The following is a 17,178-nucleotide window of genomic DNA, read 5'->3' as shown; positions in this document are numbered from 1 at the left end:
GAACTGGTAGGTTCGTCACTGGTGACCTGTTCTCTTCACTGATGAGAGCAGGTTCACACTGAGAACACATGGCAGATGTGAAAGAGTCTGGAGATGCCGTGGGGGACATTATGTTGCATCCAGCATGACCCAGCATGACCGGTTTGGCAGTGGGTCAGTAATGGTCTGGGGAGGCATATCCATGGAGCATTGCACAGACCTCCACATGTTAGCCAATGGTACCCTTACTGCTGTAAGAAATCCTCAGAGCCGCTGTTAGACCTTACGCTGGTGCAGTTGGCACTGGTTCCTCCTGGTGCATGGTAATGCCTGGCCTCAGTGGCTAGAGTATGCAGTTTTTAGATGACACTGGCATTGATGCCACTGACTGGCCCTCACATTTTCCAGACTCTAATTGAATCTAATTGAGAACCTCTTGGATATTATGTATTGGAGCATTCAATGTTACTGCGATGAACTTCATGCTAGTTGGATCAGCCTGTAACTTTAGTGTTTTTTTACATAGATTTTTGGTGTGACTTTTAATCCAGCCTTCAGTGTGTTGACGATTTTGGTTTCTATTGACTGTCATCACATATAAAATGTATATAAATACAAATTTTTAAATGAAATATTTCATTCATTGAGATCCAGTGTGTGATTTAAGTGTTCCCTTAATTTTTTGAGCAGTGTATTTGCAGGCACAAATATACGTGAATATGAACATGATCAACTTGATTCTGAACACTAAATATTTCTCAGATTTCCAATCTCCCCCATTTATCATTAATGGATGAAAAAAAAAAAACTAAATCCCATTTTTGGTGATCCTAATTAAAGGAATAACTAGCACAACAAGAGATTTTGTGCTATTATAAGATATTTTTGGTAGGCCGGTCATTTTTGAATGTGAACACCACAAGTGTTCTTTTGTGCTATTTTTTTTTTTTTTTTTAAACAAGATATAAACATTTCAAATTAAATTTCTTGGTTAAATATTAGAGCATGCTAGTGTGATAAACAGTGCAATTTGTTTCAGATTTTATTCAATATTGACAAAATTATCCACAAATAATATATTTTTCACTCAACAACTGAGGTACCTAAGCTCAGACCAACAAGGCCTACGATAAATCAGTTCCAAAAATAAACACAAAACAAGTCCTAATTAAAAGAAAACAAGCTAGCAAAAAGATTGACACCAATATTAGGTGATAATATTGTATAACAAGAAACTTATAGGCTATTTTTTGTAGGCTGGTCATTTTTGACCGGGAACACCTCAACTGTAACAATCTTGAAAAAAATGTTTAACGAAAATTAACAATTTTTGCAGTGGAAGTAGTTATACCCTGTGTAAACAAAGTCAGTAAATCTTAGTCCAATGCGATAACATTAAGCAACATTTTCGGGAGTAAGAAAATTCTCTCTGGGTCAAAATGACCCGAACACAACCTGAGGGTTAAATAATTCATTTAACTTATTAAAAATAACATTTTCAATGATGTTTCCTATAAAGGTTGCACGAGAATCACAGCACACCAGAACAAAATACTGCTTTGACAATTTCATTATGCAGTTACTTGTCAGTAAGATGTCCCAAGATTCACTGACTTGACATTATGTCATTTTTTTTGTCTCTGATATAGCCACAAGACTTTCTGAGAGTGCAGCTGCTTCCACAGACGTCCCTCCATCTCCATGTCATGGTTAGTATAGGAGACCAGAGGCTTCTTCACCTTGTCATAGTAATGGCATGAGAAGTCTTTGTAATTTTCTGTCATAAAGCCATATGCAGAGACCTGAGGAAAGAACCAGCAAGCACAACATCTATTTAACAACAGCTGGACCAGTAGGTTTCAGGGCCATTCTAACAATTAATAAAAAGGTTTTATTAATAAGAATTTCAAATGCTGTTTTATTGATTAAAAAACATTGGAGGTTTGTTGACCTGGTCACAAGTGTGTAAAGCAACCAAAAGCATCAGTGCACCTGAGCTGGGTATGTACAAATTTCTATATTGCTCCAGCTGTGGAGATTTTAGGAACCTGTAAATCAATAATACCATGGCATTACATTAAGAGAGAAGAAAAATGATATGTAGACTAATGTGTAAGAAAAAAAATGTTCTCACCTTTGAGTCACATACTGAATGAAGGATGGATGGATCATCTTGAACTGATGTGTTTCAGGATTATATCCGAAAAGTTCTGAGGCCCTGTTTTAATAATCAAATAAACTCAGCAGTTAGTTGGTATGCAAAGAACATAAGTTAAGGTTGAAATAAAAACATAAAATAAAAACATAAACTGGTAGAAAGCCTTTTAGAATTCCAATCTAATGCAAATGAATTCAGGTGGCAAACATAATTGAATTCAGGTAACAAAAATGATTGTTTAAATTTAAGGAAGCAAAATAAAAATGGAATCAAATGTAAAGAAATTCATAACACATTTCATTGTTCAACATTATTTACGTTTAAACAAATGATCATTAAAAAAAAAAAAAAAACTTATATAGCCAATTTTCCAGAAACATAAATCATTAATATTTGAATTGAAGTGTATGGCTCACAATTATACAGAGTGAATTCAGGTACATTTGGCCATTTATTGCCTTTATTTTCAACATCGACAATGAATTCAGCATAGTGATTATGTTAGTTCTATATTTTTAATCACTTTGGATCATGAGCTTGTATAATCATTTCTCACATATTTTACACAACAATGAATGGCCTATGTTCTGATATTTCTGGATGTTCTGAAAGCTTATGATTAGTAGGCTACCTATGTGTTACATACATTTATTAGTAGTATATATGGTTAGCTCAATATATTAAGTAATAATCACTTATGGTCAATGTTAATTGCTTTAGGAGACCTGGCCAATTCAAAATTCATGAACTGAAAAGGAGAAAATGATTACAATAATAAATATAGCTGCAAGCAGCAATTACGGGACCAAGCACTCCAGCAGCAAAATTAGGAGTTAAAGCATGGCATGGAGCATCAGACCAGATACAACAATGAGTAATAAAAGCAATTTTAGGATGATTGTAATTGAAATGGCTGAAAAATCATTAATTCAACCTCTAGTAATATGATTAAATGGCTTATCACTTTTGACCGACAGGTGGTGCTGTAATCAAATCATCTTGGTGTGTTCTGTGTGAGGTGACAATGGCAGACACAAAGTTTGTTGTTATTATGTCAACGCTTCGCAAAGATATAGCGTCAGACTCATTTTGGCACCATGTCTAAAATTTGTAACGGTGCTGTACGAAAACGGTTTCGTCAATCGACACGAAATGCATAACTTTTTGTCAGCACAGTCTGAAGATGATCTGACTCGATTTTGGTGAAAACAGTTGAGGAGGAGTTAGAAAAAGTAGGTTTTTAACATAAATCAAAATGGCGGACAGGGAGTTCAGTTTTCCTCAGTGAAAATTGCTATGTCTGTTGTCGGCATGACCAAAGGAATATTTTGAGACCAGTTTCATTACAATAGCCTAATGCAATCAAAAGTTATTAGCATTTTTGGAAATTTCATAATTAAAGGTTAATGAATGGTTTATTACTCCAATTAGGCCAATAGGTGGCGCTGTTACCAAATTGATGTGGCGTGATCAGTTTGAGGTGATAATGGCACATACAAAGTTTGGTGTAAATATGTAAAACCTTTGCAGAGATACAGCCCTCAGATGCAGTTTGGCATCTTTCCAGCAAATTTGTTCATGCGCTAAACGAAAACTGTTTTGTGCATTGACACAAAATCCATAACTTTTTGCCAGTCTGGTCTGAAGATGATCCGAGCCAAATTTGGTGAAAATCGGACCAATGATCTAGGAGGAGTTCGAAAAAGTAGGTTGTCGACATGAATCAAAATGGTGGACAGGAAGTTCAGCCAATATTGGTAAAATTGATATCATGTTCTCATCATAATCCAAGGAATCTATCAACATCAGTCCGATTACAATAGGTTAATGTAAGCAAAAGTTATTAGCATTTTTCTAAATTTTATTGTTACTTTTGAGCTGCCTCCAAACTTTTTGAGTACCATGAGGGTATGGACCCGAAGAGTTTTGTAATTCATTTCGTAATGATACGCTGCTGCGTTCGTAAAATATAGCATTTTAGAACATAATTCAAAATGGACGACGCCCAAAATGTCTGACATGGGAAAACTGGGTATCATTCGATTCGGCATTATGCACCGATTAAAGAAACCATTTTTGCATGCTTTTCGTAGAATTCGTTCACGTGCTATTCGGAAACGGTATGAGTAATCAACTTGAATTCCATAACTTTTGTCAGTGTGGTCTGAAGATGATCTGGTTCAATTTTCGTGACAATCGGTTCAACGGCCTAGGATGAGTTCGAAGAAGTAGTTTTTACGAACAATTGAAAATATCGAAAAAACTAAACCTAACGATTTTTGAATTTTGGTGTCCTTTGGTGTCAACTTGGCATGAGCCAAGGAATCAGAGAAAAAAAAGTCATTTTAATTTTGTTTTTGAAAGTTTAGACAAGTGGTGGCGCAAGAGAGTTTCAGTTAGACTCCAAATTTGCTATGGTAACTTTTCTTACTGTCCTCTATCAGTGTGCCAAATTTCACAACTTTCCCGCAAGCAGTTCTATGGGCTGCCATAGACTTGCGGCAGAAGAAAAAAATCACGCTAACGGATACAATAGGTGCCTAAGCACTTTCAGTGCTTGGCCCCTAATAATAAGAATTTATTGTAACCTATTATGTGAATTAAAAAACAACGTGTAGGAATCTTATTGTTAAACCTACCTGTCACCTTTATCAGGTCCTGAGGGTACAGACACACCCTGGATGGCAGCTGCCAGCATCAAATAGGCACGAATTTCGGCAGGGATAAAAATATATCCAATGCCCTGTGACGTCAAAGACTTCACTATAGTTCATCGGCAGGACAGCACATGGCAACAAATGACAACTGAGAACTTATAATAATTCCTAAATTGTGAATGAGAGGGTCAATTACCGGATCACGTGGCACTTTGTCGAAGCCGTCTTGGTGATAATCAATTAATGAGTTCTTGAGAGAGTCGGTGGTGAAGCCGTAGAAAGACGTCTTTGTCCCAACATCATCCTCAAACCCTTGGATTACTGCCCCGTTTACCCTATAAATAATGATAATCATTATTAGCATCATGGTTGTGCTGTCATAGGCTACTAATGTAAAACTAGGGCTCAAGGGGAAATGCTTCTGAATTAGATTTTTAGCCCATGCAGTTAATCAGTTTTCTAACATTTGATATATTTAATGATATTTTGTTCTAGTTACTGGTTTAGTGTATGTTAGATTATACAACAGAAAATAGAATAATCTAATAATTTATTTACCGTGAATTCTAGCTAGAAAACAGACAATATTGGCTGGGATTTTTAATTAAGAAAATTATCTTAAAATTAATCTTTCTTTCTTTCTTTCTTTCTTTCTTTCTTTCTTTCTTTCTTACTTTCTTTCTTTCTTTATCTTTAACACACACACACACACACTAAAATTAGGCCTATATTTGCTGAAAATTCACCCTCAAGCTATCCAAGTAGTTGAGTTTGTTTCTTCATCTCAACACTTCCTTCATTGGAAGTGTAATTATGGGCTGATAGTTTGGCCAGAAGTGACAGTTTAAAGTTAAAACATCTTGATGGATTTGTTTCTTATGAATATGCAGATCTTCACTTCACAAGACATTAACTGATGAACTGGAGTGGTGTGGATTACTTGTGAATTATTGTGATCTGACGGCACCCATTCACTGCAGAGGATCCATTGGTAAGCAAGTGATTTAATGCTAAATTTCTCCCAATCTGTTCCCATTAAGAAACAAACTCATCTACATCTTAGATGTCTGGAGGGTGAATACATTTTTCTAGCATTTTTTATTTTTATTTTGGGGTGAACTATTCCTTAAAGTAAATAATAAACTGTAATGTAACTACTATTCGGTGTTGATGCATCAGTCACTGATGGCTTTTGGGGCAGTTGTGGCCTGATGGTTAGAGTCGGGCTTGTAACCCAAAGGTCACCGGTTTGAGTCTCAGTACCAGCAGGAATTGTAGGTGAGGGAAGTGAATAAACAGTGCTCTCCTTCAATAACCTCAACTGAAGTGCCCTTGAGCAAGGTACTGAACAAGTCGTAGCTCTCAGGAAATTCTCAGTTTAATTAATTTCTACGGTAATGTGAATGCTTTTTGGAATCTGGTAATTCCAGTAATTGCAACGTGACTTGAATGCACTTTTATTCCAAGAGCAGGGGGTTACAGGGATGATGTGGTTGGTCATGTGATTCCAACATGTCTGAACCCATCAGGGCGACATGCTCCATGTAAAATTAAACTGGTTTTAGTGGGCTACTTATATGACACGAATGGTTTTGAAATATTTTCCCTAAAGTACTATTTATCTTATTTTGCTGGAAAACATTTCTGAGTGCACCTTTAAACTGGGGCGGTCGAGACTTTGATTACTTCAGCTTAAGTGTCTTGTTTATTTCTGTGTTAAAAGAAGGAAATAAAAAAAAATGTTTTTAGAAGTTTTATGGCTTTGTTTCCATGTTTGTAGTGCTGTTGTTTACAGTAAGTTTACCATAGAAAGGCTGCCTTCCAGCCATCCGGCAATGGTCATTCTGGAGCTTTTGCCAATGTGAATTAATAAAAGAATCACGCCACTGCAGAACAGGAACTAAGAACTAACTTTCCTCTCCAGAGTGGGGTCTTCTTTCTTTATGGTATTTCTCAAGGAGCAGGCTGGCACTGCCAAGAGTGATTGTTGATATAGATTGTCTGACTTTAGTCATTGTTATGCTCTTTGCTAGCTTTAGGCCATGTCTTAGTACACATATTCGGCTCACCTCCTCTTCAGCTGCATCATTTACAATCCAGTTTACTTCAGTCTCTAATGTAGCCCTGCAGAGCAAAGAATAAAGTGTTAATGTCATATGATACAAGGTTCCATTGCATTTCAACTTATTTAGTAGAAGAGTGAAAATTAAATTCATGGTTCAAATCCACATTGTCTATTATCTAAATATCCTAAAAATCTCAAAAAAATCAAACAAATCAAAAATCCTAAAAAAAATAAAAAAAAACCATCTTAAAAACCACACAAAAACTAAACAAGAATCAACAACTACAACATTATTTAGAATAAGATGACGATGACATCACATTTATATTTCTGTCCTAACAAAATAATAAATATTCAAAACATTAAAATATACTACCAACTCCACTTTGCATCAGTGCAAATCATGCAAATTTGAGGCTTGAGCTGATATGCAGAAAGTCTGCATGTATGTATTTCTGTGTGTCAGCACCTTTGCCTTGAGCTAAAGACCAAATGTTCTGAGAAGTCACATGATGATGATGATAGAAGATGATAGATAGATACTTTAAACATGACACATCTGTGTCTCAAAGAATTGACAATCACAAAGATATGAATGAGCCTTTTGTTTATTGTTGTGCAAACGATACACAGAACCAAAACTGCATTTAAGTCAGTAAAAGACTTGGTCATGGTGCTCAAAAAATTAGCAATATACAATGGATCAAATAACTGCAGAAAATTAAATCAATAAGCTTCTCAAATGAAAGATAATATCATACCCTACAGATAAAACAAAACTTAGACAAAACACACGTCAATAAAATAAAATTGCGTCCAATAAGACTTTAAATTAAAATGTCTTTCATCTTCCTCTGGCAGTGTTTCTATTAATTCATATCAACTTTAATTAAGCCACTATATTAGCACTAAAACGGTAAATCACAACACTGTACACAAAACTAAATAGGCTTTAAATCTGTTCACAAAATAAAAACTAAACTAAAATTAACAAAATTATTCATGAAACCAATAACTGGAAAATTGAAAGCGATATTAAAATAAAAACGAATTTAAAATTTGATCTTTGGATTTTAGCGCTTAAGAGCGTTTTCTACGAGTAACTTTACGAACGTTCGTTATTGTTTCACGTGCGTTTCCCAAAAATGCACTTACCCGCTAGCGTTGACTTAACACAGTCGCACGTAGCCGTGCTTTCACAGTGCTACTGATAGTCGCTATCTCGTTTGTCACAGTGCTGAAATGTCCCTTATAGAATGGCTGTATAGCCTAGGCTCACGCTCGTTTATTGAAGATTTAAACCTATATGTGCGTTTCCCTACAGCGTCGATATAATAATTAATCTGGATGAAAGTCTGTCTGAACCTACCTGTAAAATGTTGTGCTCCAGTCTTCTGATGACATCAAACCCAGCACATTTCAGTAGACAAGAAGCAAACACATGCCGCCATTGAATAGATCCACAAAGCCATAGTTTTGTGTTTCGACAGTAAATGCGTGGTGTTGAATAATCAGTTGACTTTATTAACAACAAACCCGTTACAGATCTTTATCTGAAAATCATGGAACAATCGGCACAGGTTGTGTTTATAAAACCCTACCACCGACATCTTAAACAGTTGTAATAACTAGTTTTACAACACACAAAGGACTATTTATCTTATTTTGCTGAAACATTTCTGAAGTGCACTTTAAACTGGGGCGGGGTGGTAGAGACTTTGATTACCTTCAGCTTAAAGGGATAGTTCACCCAAAAATGAAAATCAAGCATTTTTTGATTTAGTATATTGGATTTTTCTTATAGAATGCACAAACCTGACAACATTAATCGTGACGTCTATGTTTTTCCCCTGCCTGGATCCATTCAGAATCCTCTCCCGTTACCCACTACAGCGACAACGCGCACACAGGTGATGTTTTCCGCTCAAACAGATGACTGTTGGCATAATCAGAAAGTGAAAACAAAGAAACTTTCTTATTTATTTCTTAAAAAAAGGAAATAAAAAAAAATGTTTTTAGAAGTTTTATGGCTTTGTTTCCATGTTTGTAGTGCTGTTGTTTACAGTAAGTTTACCATAGAAAGGCTGGTCCTTCCAGCCATACGGCAATGGTTCATTCCCTGGAGCTTTTGGCCAATGTGAATTATATAAAGAATCAATGCTTCACTGCAGAACAGGAACTAAGAAGGCTAAAACTTTCTCTTCAGAGTGTCTTCTTTCTTTATGGGGTTATTTCTCAAGGAGCAGGCGCTGGCACTGCTAATGAAAAGGTGATCTAGATTGTCTGACTTTAGTTTGTTATGCTCTTTGCTAGCTTTAGGGCCATGCTTAGTACGACACATATTCGGCTCCACTCATCTTTCCATCTGCATCATTTAACAATCCCGTTTTACTTTTACCTTTCCAGTCTTCTTAGATGTAGCCCTGCAGAGCAAAAAGAATAAAGTGTTAATGGTCCATAAGTGATAAAAGGTTCCATTGCATTTCCAATCTTAATTTAGTAGAAGAGATGAATAAAGTTTTAAATTCATGGCTTCCAAACATCCAACATCTGTCCCCTATTACTGAAATTTTGGCCTTTATTATCTTAAAATTTTCTTACAAATCAACCTTCCCAAAATTTTAATAAAAATGCATCTGAACTCTGGTTAAAGTCACACTAGACTTAACATGCACAATTATTTAGAATAAGATGACGATGACATCACATTTATATTTCTGTCCTAACAAAATAATAAATATTCAAAACATTTAAAATATACTACTACCCCCTTCCCACTTTTTGCATCAGTGCAAATCATGCAAATGTTTTGAGCTGTGAGCTGATATGCAGGAAAGTCTGTCATGTATGTATTTTTCGGGTGTGTCAAGCACCTTTGCCTGACTAAAGACCAATGTTTGGAGAAGTCAACATGATGATGGATGATAAAGAATGATAGTAGATACTTTAAAACAGGAACACAGTCCTGTGTCTCAAAAGACTTGACAATTCACAAAGATATGAATGAGCCTTTTTTGTTTTATTGTGTGGTGCAACGATACACAGACACCCTTGCCATCTGACTTGTCTCAAAGAATGACAATCAAAAATACTGTGCAAAAAGATATGAAAGTAAAAGACTGCCTCTGCCTTTTGTTTATTGTTGTGCAAACGATACACAGAACCTAAAAGCAAATTACCCCAAACGCATTAGTAAAGTCAGTAAAGTATTTGACTGTTGGTCATGGTGCGCCCCGTCAAAAAATTAGCAAGATACAATGGATCAAATTTGCACTCATGCAGAAAAATTAAAATTTCACCTAGCAAGTAAAATGCCCGACACGCGGCTTTTATCACATGAAACCACCAACCACTTCCGCATGTAAGATTACAAATGAAATTTGTACCTTCTATTAATTCTACAAAACTTTAATTAATTATAGCCTACTGTGAGAGAAAACTTGGGGGAGACACAGGTTTGCGTCAATAAGCTTAAATTAAAATGTCTTTCATCTGCGCTCTGGAAGTGTTCTATTCATTCTACAAAACTTTAATTAAGCCACTTTAATTAAAACTAAAACGGTATAAAAACTAAATAGGCTATAAATCTGTTCACAAAATAAAAACTAAACTAAAATTGACAAAATTATTCATGAAACCAATAATTGGAAAATTGAAAGCGATATTAAAATAAAAACGAATTTAAAATTTGATCTTTGGATCTTAGCGCTTAAGAGGGTTGTCTACGAGTAATTTTACGAACGTTCGTTATTGTTTCACGTGCGTTTCCCAAAAATGCACTTAACCAGCTAGCGTTGACTTAACACAGTCGCACGTAGCCGTGCTTTAAGTGCTACTGAGGAGTCGCTATCCGTTTGTCAAGTGCTGAAATGTCTCCTTATAGAATGGCGCGTAGTAGCCTAGGCTTCACGCTCGTTTATTGAAATGTAAACCTATATGCTGCGTTCCAGACAGCTCGAATATAATATAATATAATCTTGGATGAAAGTCTGTCTGAACCTACCTGTAAAATGTTGTGCTCCAGTCTTCTGATGACATCAAACCCAGCACATTCCAGTAGACGAAGCAAACACATGCCGCCACAATAGATCCACAAAGCCATAGTTTTGTGTTTCGACAGTAAATGCGTGGTGAATAATCAGTTGACTTCATAATAATAACCAAAGACAGATCTTTGACTGAAATCATGGAACAATCGGCACAGGTTGTGTTTATAAACCCACCACCGACATCTGAACAGTTGTACAAATAGATTAAGAAATGTGTGTTCAACGAACAGGTAAAGAGTTCATCTTTAAATAACTTGACAGTTCAGTGTGATTTAATGAAAAAAAAAAACAATATATATATATATATAAAAAAAAAAAAAAAAAAAAATATATAAATCTATATATTATATATTTATATATATTTATTTTTTTTTTTTTAATAAAAAATTTGAGTTGAACCAAAGAGGTGGGAGCCTATAAAATGAGAAATTAAATTGAAATTCACATTGAGCAGTAAAATTAACTGATATGACCAACAGTAACTATAAAAAGGTATCTGTAAAAAAGGTAACATTTTATAGGCTTAATCAAAGTATTCTGACCAGTGTTGATGTAATAACACATTTTCTATATGGGTTACGTAATCAGATTACTTTTTTCAAGTAACTAGTAAAGTAACCCATTACTTTTAAATTTAGTAACTGTGTTTTCCCATTTATTCACTGGCACCTCTCCTCTCTGTGTTGAGACAAATCAGGATCAAGGAGCAAGGCTTCAGCCTGATGCCTATTAATTTCACTTTTGGTGTTAAAGGCCTTTACAGTGGTCAAAAATATAATTTTGGGTTTTTTGTTATTTAGAGCAAATAAGCAAGCACAGCCCAGGTGACAAAAAGTAACCCCCCCAGGGCCCGAGCAAGGAGGGGGCCCGTGATTGGCTGTGGAGTAGATTGACCGGAGCGGCGATCGCCAAAGCTTAGTTATATTTTACTAATAATTATGGTCAAATGTGTGACCATTTAGGTTTACTAGCCTATATTTAATGCACCATTTATGTTTTAAGTTTTAGAAATTTCAGTACAACCCAAGTTCAGGAATAAAGGGGCCATTTTGAAACTGTTTATTTAAAACCTACTAAAACAACACAGGAAAGTGATACAATAAACAAGAAATAATAATAAAAAAAAACACTCGTCAATACAAGTATATCAAAAAAGGAAAAGCTGGGTAGCAAAAGTAGGCTTGAACGCAAATCAGCATGCTAAAATAAACAGACCCCTCATTTCCTAGAAGTCACCACTCGATGCAAGTCCAACGCCAACCTTTGAATGACGCTCATTCTTTCATTCATAAGAGAGATTGTGTCTAACACCAGTCTTCCATCCGCTCGCATTTTACGGACTTCATTAGCCAACTCTCTGGTATTCCTTTGCATTGCATTAAGTGAACTTATCACCTCAGCGAAATCAGCTCTGCCCCCATACACAAACAAACCAACCATCATATAGAAAAAAAAAAAACAACCACCCAAATCAATACGAAACATAAAAAAAATCTCTCTACAGAACTACTATTGCCGTGTTGGCGAATAGCACGTTGGCGTTGGGTGTTGCTGCTGGACTTTGAGAACTCATAAGCCTCACAAGCAGCCGTTTCACCATCGATCCACAGCTCGGCACATCTCGCGTCGTAGTCTGGTAGAACTGTGAAATGGAAAATTCAGTTGTATTAGCAGCATGCAATAATTGAAATACACGCATATTACACACATTCTTTCCTGCTACCTTCCGATGTTCTCAAACGCCGTTTCACAGGAGCATCAGAGGGGTCTTCTGAATCTCTCGGCCGCTTTTCCCCACATCTCAAGGTGGCTGCTTTACATTCGTCAGACTTGTGCCCAAGACCCTGGGCTTCTGCTACACCTCGGTCACAGGGCTCTGACCCACTGTTACTGGCACTCAAAGGTACCGATGCCTCCGTTACGAAGTTATCCGGGGCTGCTGTTTTATCAGCTGCATATGATGAAGAGACACCTGATGGTGTAACAAGCTGACCTTGAGTTGTATTCTCTTCGCCATTTGTTAGAAGACGAGCCTCGTCCACTGAAAAACAGAAAAAAGCCTCTTGTTTAGCCTACTAAAAACAGCTTAACTCTCTTAACGCAGTCAGAATCTGTATACGATTTTCACATTCTGGGTCGTTATTTTACAAAACAGTCATAACTTAATTTTTTCAACTAAAACCATATTGTATCTGATCAGCAATGTCTCATTTATAAGTGTGAGTGTTACCATATTACAACTGCAGTTACCCCTTTTTGATTAATTAAAAAAAGACATTTAAAATTACACAAGAACCAGACCAAAAAACTATGAGAGATCTTATTTAAAAATCAGTTACACTGTATTTTAAGGTGTTCTTGTTACAGTGTAATTATACATTTATACCAAGTTATATTAATTAACTACATATACTTATTATATGGTTAGGCTTACTTGCATGTAATTATGCATAATTAATTTTTATTATAATATTAAGTACATGTAATGTGTAACAAGGACGCTTTAAAATGAAGTGTTACTGAAATTTATAAGAGCATATAATCTGAGAAATATCAGTATTAAGCCCCAATGGAAAGATTGTAATTGAATTACATTATAAATTATAGTAAATTCTAACTTACGGCTGTTCAAAATTTCATGAAACCTACGTTTTTACTTCTAACAAAACAACATAAATATGAAAAGATGAAAAATATGAAAAGTTTTCAAACAACATTCTACTTGCATAAACATTCACTTTCAGATGAAAACAAGCTAAAATATTTCATGCTGCAATGGTTCGTCAATAGTTTGTACAAATTCATGTTAATCAAAAAAATATTTTGAGGGTCTTAAAGCACTTGCAAAAGTTTAGTTCCCTTACTAAAACTATACAGTTTTTAGAAGTATTAATGTGTCTCTTTTGGGTCAAAATGGACTCAATTTGATATGAGGGTTAAACACAACCAAAAGAACACAATTCCTGCAATATTGAATTCTAATTGGATTTCAAACACAGACGTTGATCTGCTTGTGAAGATTGTGACAATCATACTCCTTTTATTAATCAATACGTCTAAAATATATACAAACAAATGATATATAATATTAAAGTTGGCAGCTCTTTTAGTAACGGTCATGGTAGTATGACAAGCTAATATTTGGAATACAAAACAGTTTGAACAAAAACCCTGAAGCCATTAAAATCAGCAGTATGATGAAAAATTGTGCATTTTACATCATATAGCAGATCATTTTGCTGATAAACTGGGTGGAGGAAACATGGAGAAAGAGACACTTGATACAAAGCTTGATAAAAAACTGCAAACATATCCTTTAAATCTCTGCCAGCAATTTGAGTGATTCAAGGCATGTGACGTGAAAAGTGATTAACGTGTTGGAGGAAGCATAGAGGGGAGCGTCCCACCAAAAGACTTGAAACACTAAATTAACCTCGGATTAAATTTTTTTTTAATTCGGCAATCTGGTGTAACTTTTTACATTTTCATTTCTGACATTGATTGCAGTTCTACATTTAAGGTTACTATAGTCTTGTTGTAACCCATCTTAAAGAAGATAAATATTTTATGCATTTCTTTCTGGTTACCTCAAAATTGTCTTTGTGTTATCTAAAATGAGCCTCACACTATACCATCTAATGAACTGTTCTTATCTGAATCATGATGATCATTATTAAAAATGCAACCTGAACCTGTGATTTTTTGTAACTTTCTGAAGTTTTAACTTCAGCCAGTCATTACCATATTCTAATAAAGACAAAAATACATTTGATGTATTCACTTTTAGATACTACATGCATTTGCACATAGATGCATTCTTCTATACACCCTAGTAAAACAACATAAACAGAGTTATTTTTAATAAATGAAACCCTTTAATGAGAAATAAAATGGTTAACATCATTTGACTTTTTTCACCGATCTTTGTTTTGTCCCCCACCAGGCGAACCAAATTCCAGGAATGGGGCATAAATTCTCCAGGTGTGAAGGGCCGTAGAGTTGAAAGAGCCAGACACCCCCATCTCGTTTTCTAGCACAGCAGGAAATCTCCTGTGTCCCGTGTGTCATAAACAATGCTGTGTGTGTGTCTGGCGTCAGAGAGCACCCCCGTTTGACTATTGCTCATCTGTGTTTTAGAGCCATGTGGTTTTAGGCCTGAAATACTGAAGACTCTTACAGTTTTTACTTGCTTTGGCACTATTTTCATAAGAAAAGTGTACGTTTTTAAAATTCTTAGTACAAAAACCCAACTGCTAGTCATTCTTACAAACCCGGACCTTTCATTCTAAAGCTTTCATTGCAGTTTACATGCATCCGTTCCATATAACCATTGTTTCGCAACAAGATCACTGTAACATGCAATGAGAACATTTGAACAGATCAGTTGAAAGGGGGGCAGGACGATCAGAGATCCCAAATACCTCAAATGTTATTATTAAACTTCAAAAGGCATTGATTTCTTTAAAAATGTAAACATTTCAAAGTCAAAACACATTGCTGCTGTCCGTTTTACAGGCTTGCGGTTTCAGAGCAGTTTGCAATCAATGAATACCACACATCTATGCCCAGCGATTACTTTATAGTGTTTACACTGTAATATAATGTAGATGGTTGTAAGAGTGCATATTTTATTCCCTTTGTCTGTTTGAATGACCAGCCAGAAAGAGTATTGACATTTCAAAATAAAAGACTCTGTACAGGCTATTTTAGACCTGTTTGTAACTAAAAGTCCTGCAATATGCATAAAGTTCTGGTTAATATTGGTACTTTGGTTTCACAAAATGTTTCTGGCATTTAATTCGACATAAACTTTTGTGGCTTGTGTTTGGGCTGTACCTTCACAGGATGGAAAATCTGACAACATTATTTAACACTGTATATATATATAATATATATATATATATATATATATATATATATATATATATATATATATATATATATATATACACACACACACACAGAGATGATAAATATGATAGTCTCTAGATAATCTGTTAAACGGTCTGCATGTATATAAACACAATAGTTTTAAGGAGAAATATTTAAAAACCTTGTATATTTTTTGAAATCTTATAAATTACATTTTACAATTATCTTTTTTTTTTTTTTTTTTTTTTAATGTGCGCCTACATTTTTCATCTTAAGAGGATGGTCTATGGGGGGAGGTTTAAAAAACGCACGTACAGTAAGAGAGTTAGCTAAGCCTACTTTCCAAAAGCCGTGAGAAAATGTGTGAATAACTTACCAGGAGCAGTGTTTTCTTCACCGTTTCGAGCCTCGTCAACTGCGAACAGAAAACCCTCGTTTAGCACGAAAAGAACACAATTCTTGCGATATTTTTTTCCAGACCGAGGCAGAAGATGTAGGCTATTCTTACAATGACTAAAATATGTATGAAGAAATGATACACACCGGTAAGTTTGGCAGCCATTTAAGCGCTGGTAATTTACAGGCAGCGGTGTTACCACGAGTCGGTCTTCAGGTGATGTAACAATGGGTCGCGATCCCGCAACAAACGTTTAAATCATCCGCGAACAGTTTGGGCGGTACACAGTGACGCGAGAAGAGGGGCGTGTTCCCATAAAATACAGTACAGGTCAAAAGTTTGCAAACATTACTATTTTTAATGTTTTTGAAAGAAGTTTCTTCTGCTCATCAAGCCTGCATTTATTTGATCAAAAATACAGAAAAAACAGTAATATTGTGAAATATTATTACAACTTAAAATAATAGTTTTCTATTTGAATATACTTTAAAAAAAAATATTTATTCCTGTGATGCAAAAGCTGAATTTTTCAGCATCATTACTCCAGCCTTCAGTGTCACATGTAACATCCAGTCTATCACATGATCATTTAGAAATCATTCTAATATTCTGATTTATTATGAGTGTTGGAAACAGTTCTGCTGTCTAATATATTTGATGAATAAAAGGTTAAAAAGAACTGCATTTATTCAAAATAATAAAAAAAAAATTCTATTCTAATAATATATATTTTAATAATATATTTTCTTTACTATAACTTTTTATCAATTTAACACAATCCTTGCTGAATAAAAGTATTGATTTTATTAAAAAAAAAAAGAAAAAAAATTACTGATCCCAAATTACTGACCAGTAGTGTATATTGTTATTAACAAAATATTTATATTTTAAAAACATAGCTTCTTCTTTTTTTTTTTTTTTTTTTTACTTTTTATTCATCAAAGTATCCTTAAAAAAGTATCACGTGTTCTGAAAAAATATTAAAGCAGCAGAACTGTTTC

At 35.0% G+C, this 17,178-nt stretch overlaps 1 protein-coding gene across 1 annotated transcript; it reads right to left on the bottom strand.

Annotated features, from left to right (window-relative positions):
- Positions 1-993: 993 nt before the first annotated feature.
- LOC109054194 (alpha-N-acetylgalactosaminide alpha-2,6-sialyltransferase 2-like) lies at positions 994-5,158 on the bottom strand. The gene is made up of 5 exons (XM_042721411.1): positions 4,991-5,158; positions 4,777-4,880; positions 2,114-2,197; positions 1,931-2,027; positions 994-1,781 (listed from the first exon to the last, which is right to left on the bottom strand). Exons 1-5 carry the CDS (start codon positions 5,156-5,158, stop codon positions 1,605-1,607), a joined length of 630 nt encoding a protein of 209 aa, XP_042577345.1. The 3' UTR covers positions 994-1,604.
- Positions 5,159-17,178: the final 12,020 nt, after the last annotated feature.

The sequence above is a fragment of the Cyprinus carpio genome, chromosome B3 (assembly GCF_018340385.1).
Source record: "Cyprinus carpio isolate SPL01 chromosome B3, ASM1834038v1, whole genome shotgun sequence".
Lineage (NCBI taxonomy): Eukaryota > Metazoa > Chordata > Actinopteri > Cypriniformes > Cyprinidae > Cyprinus > Cyprinus carpio.
This window is presented reverse-complemented; position numbering and strand designations above follow the sequence as displayed.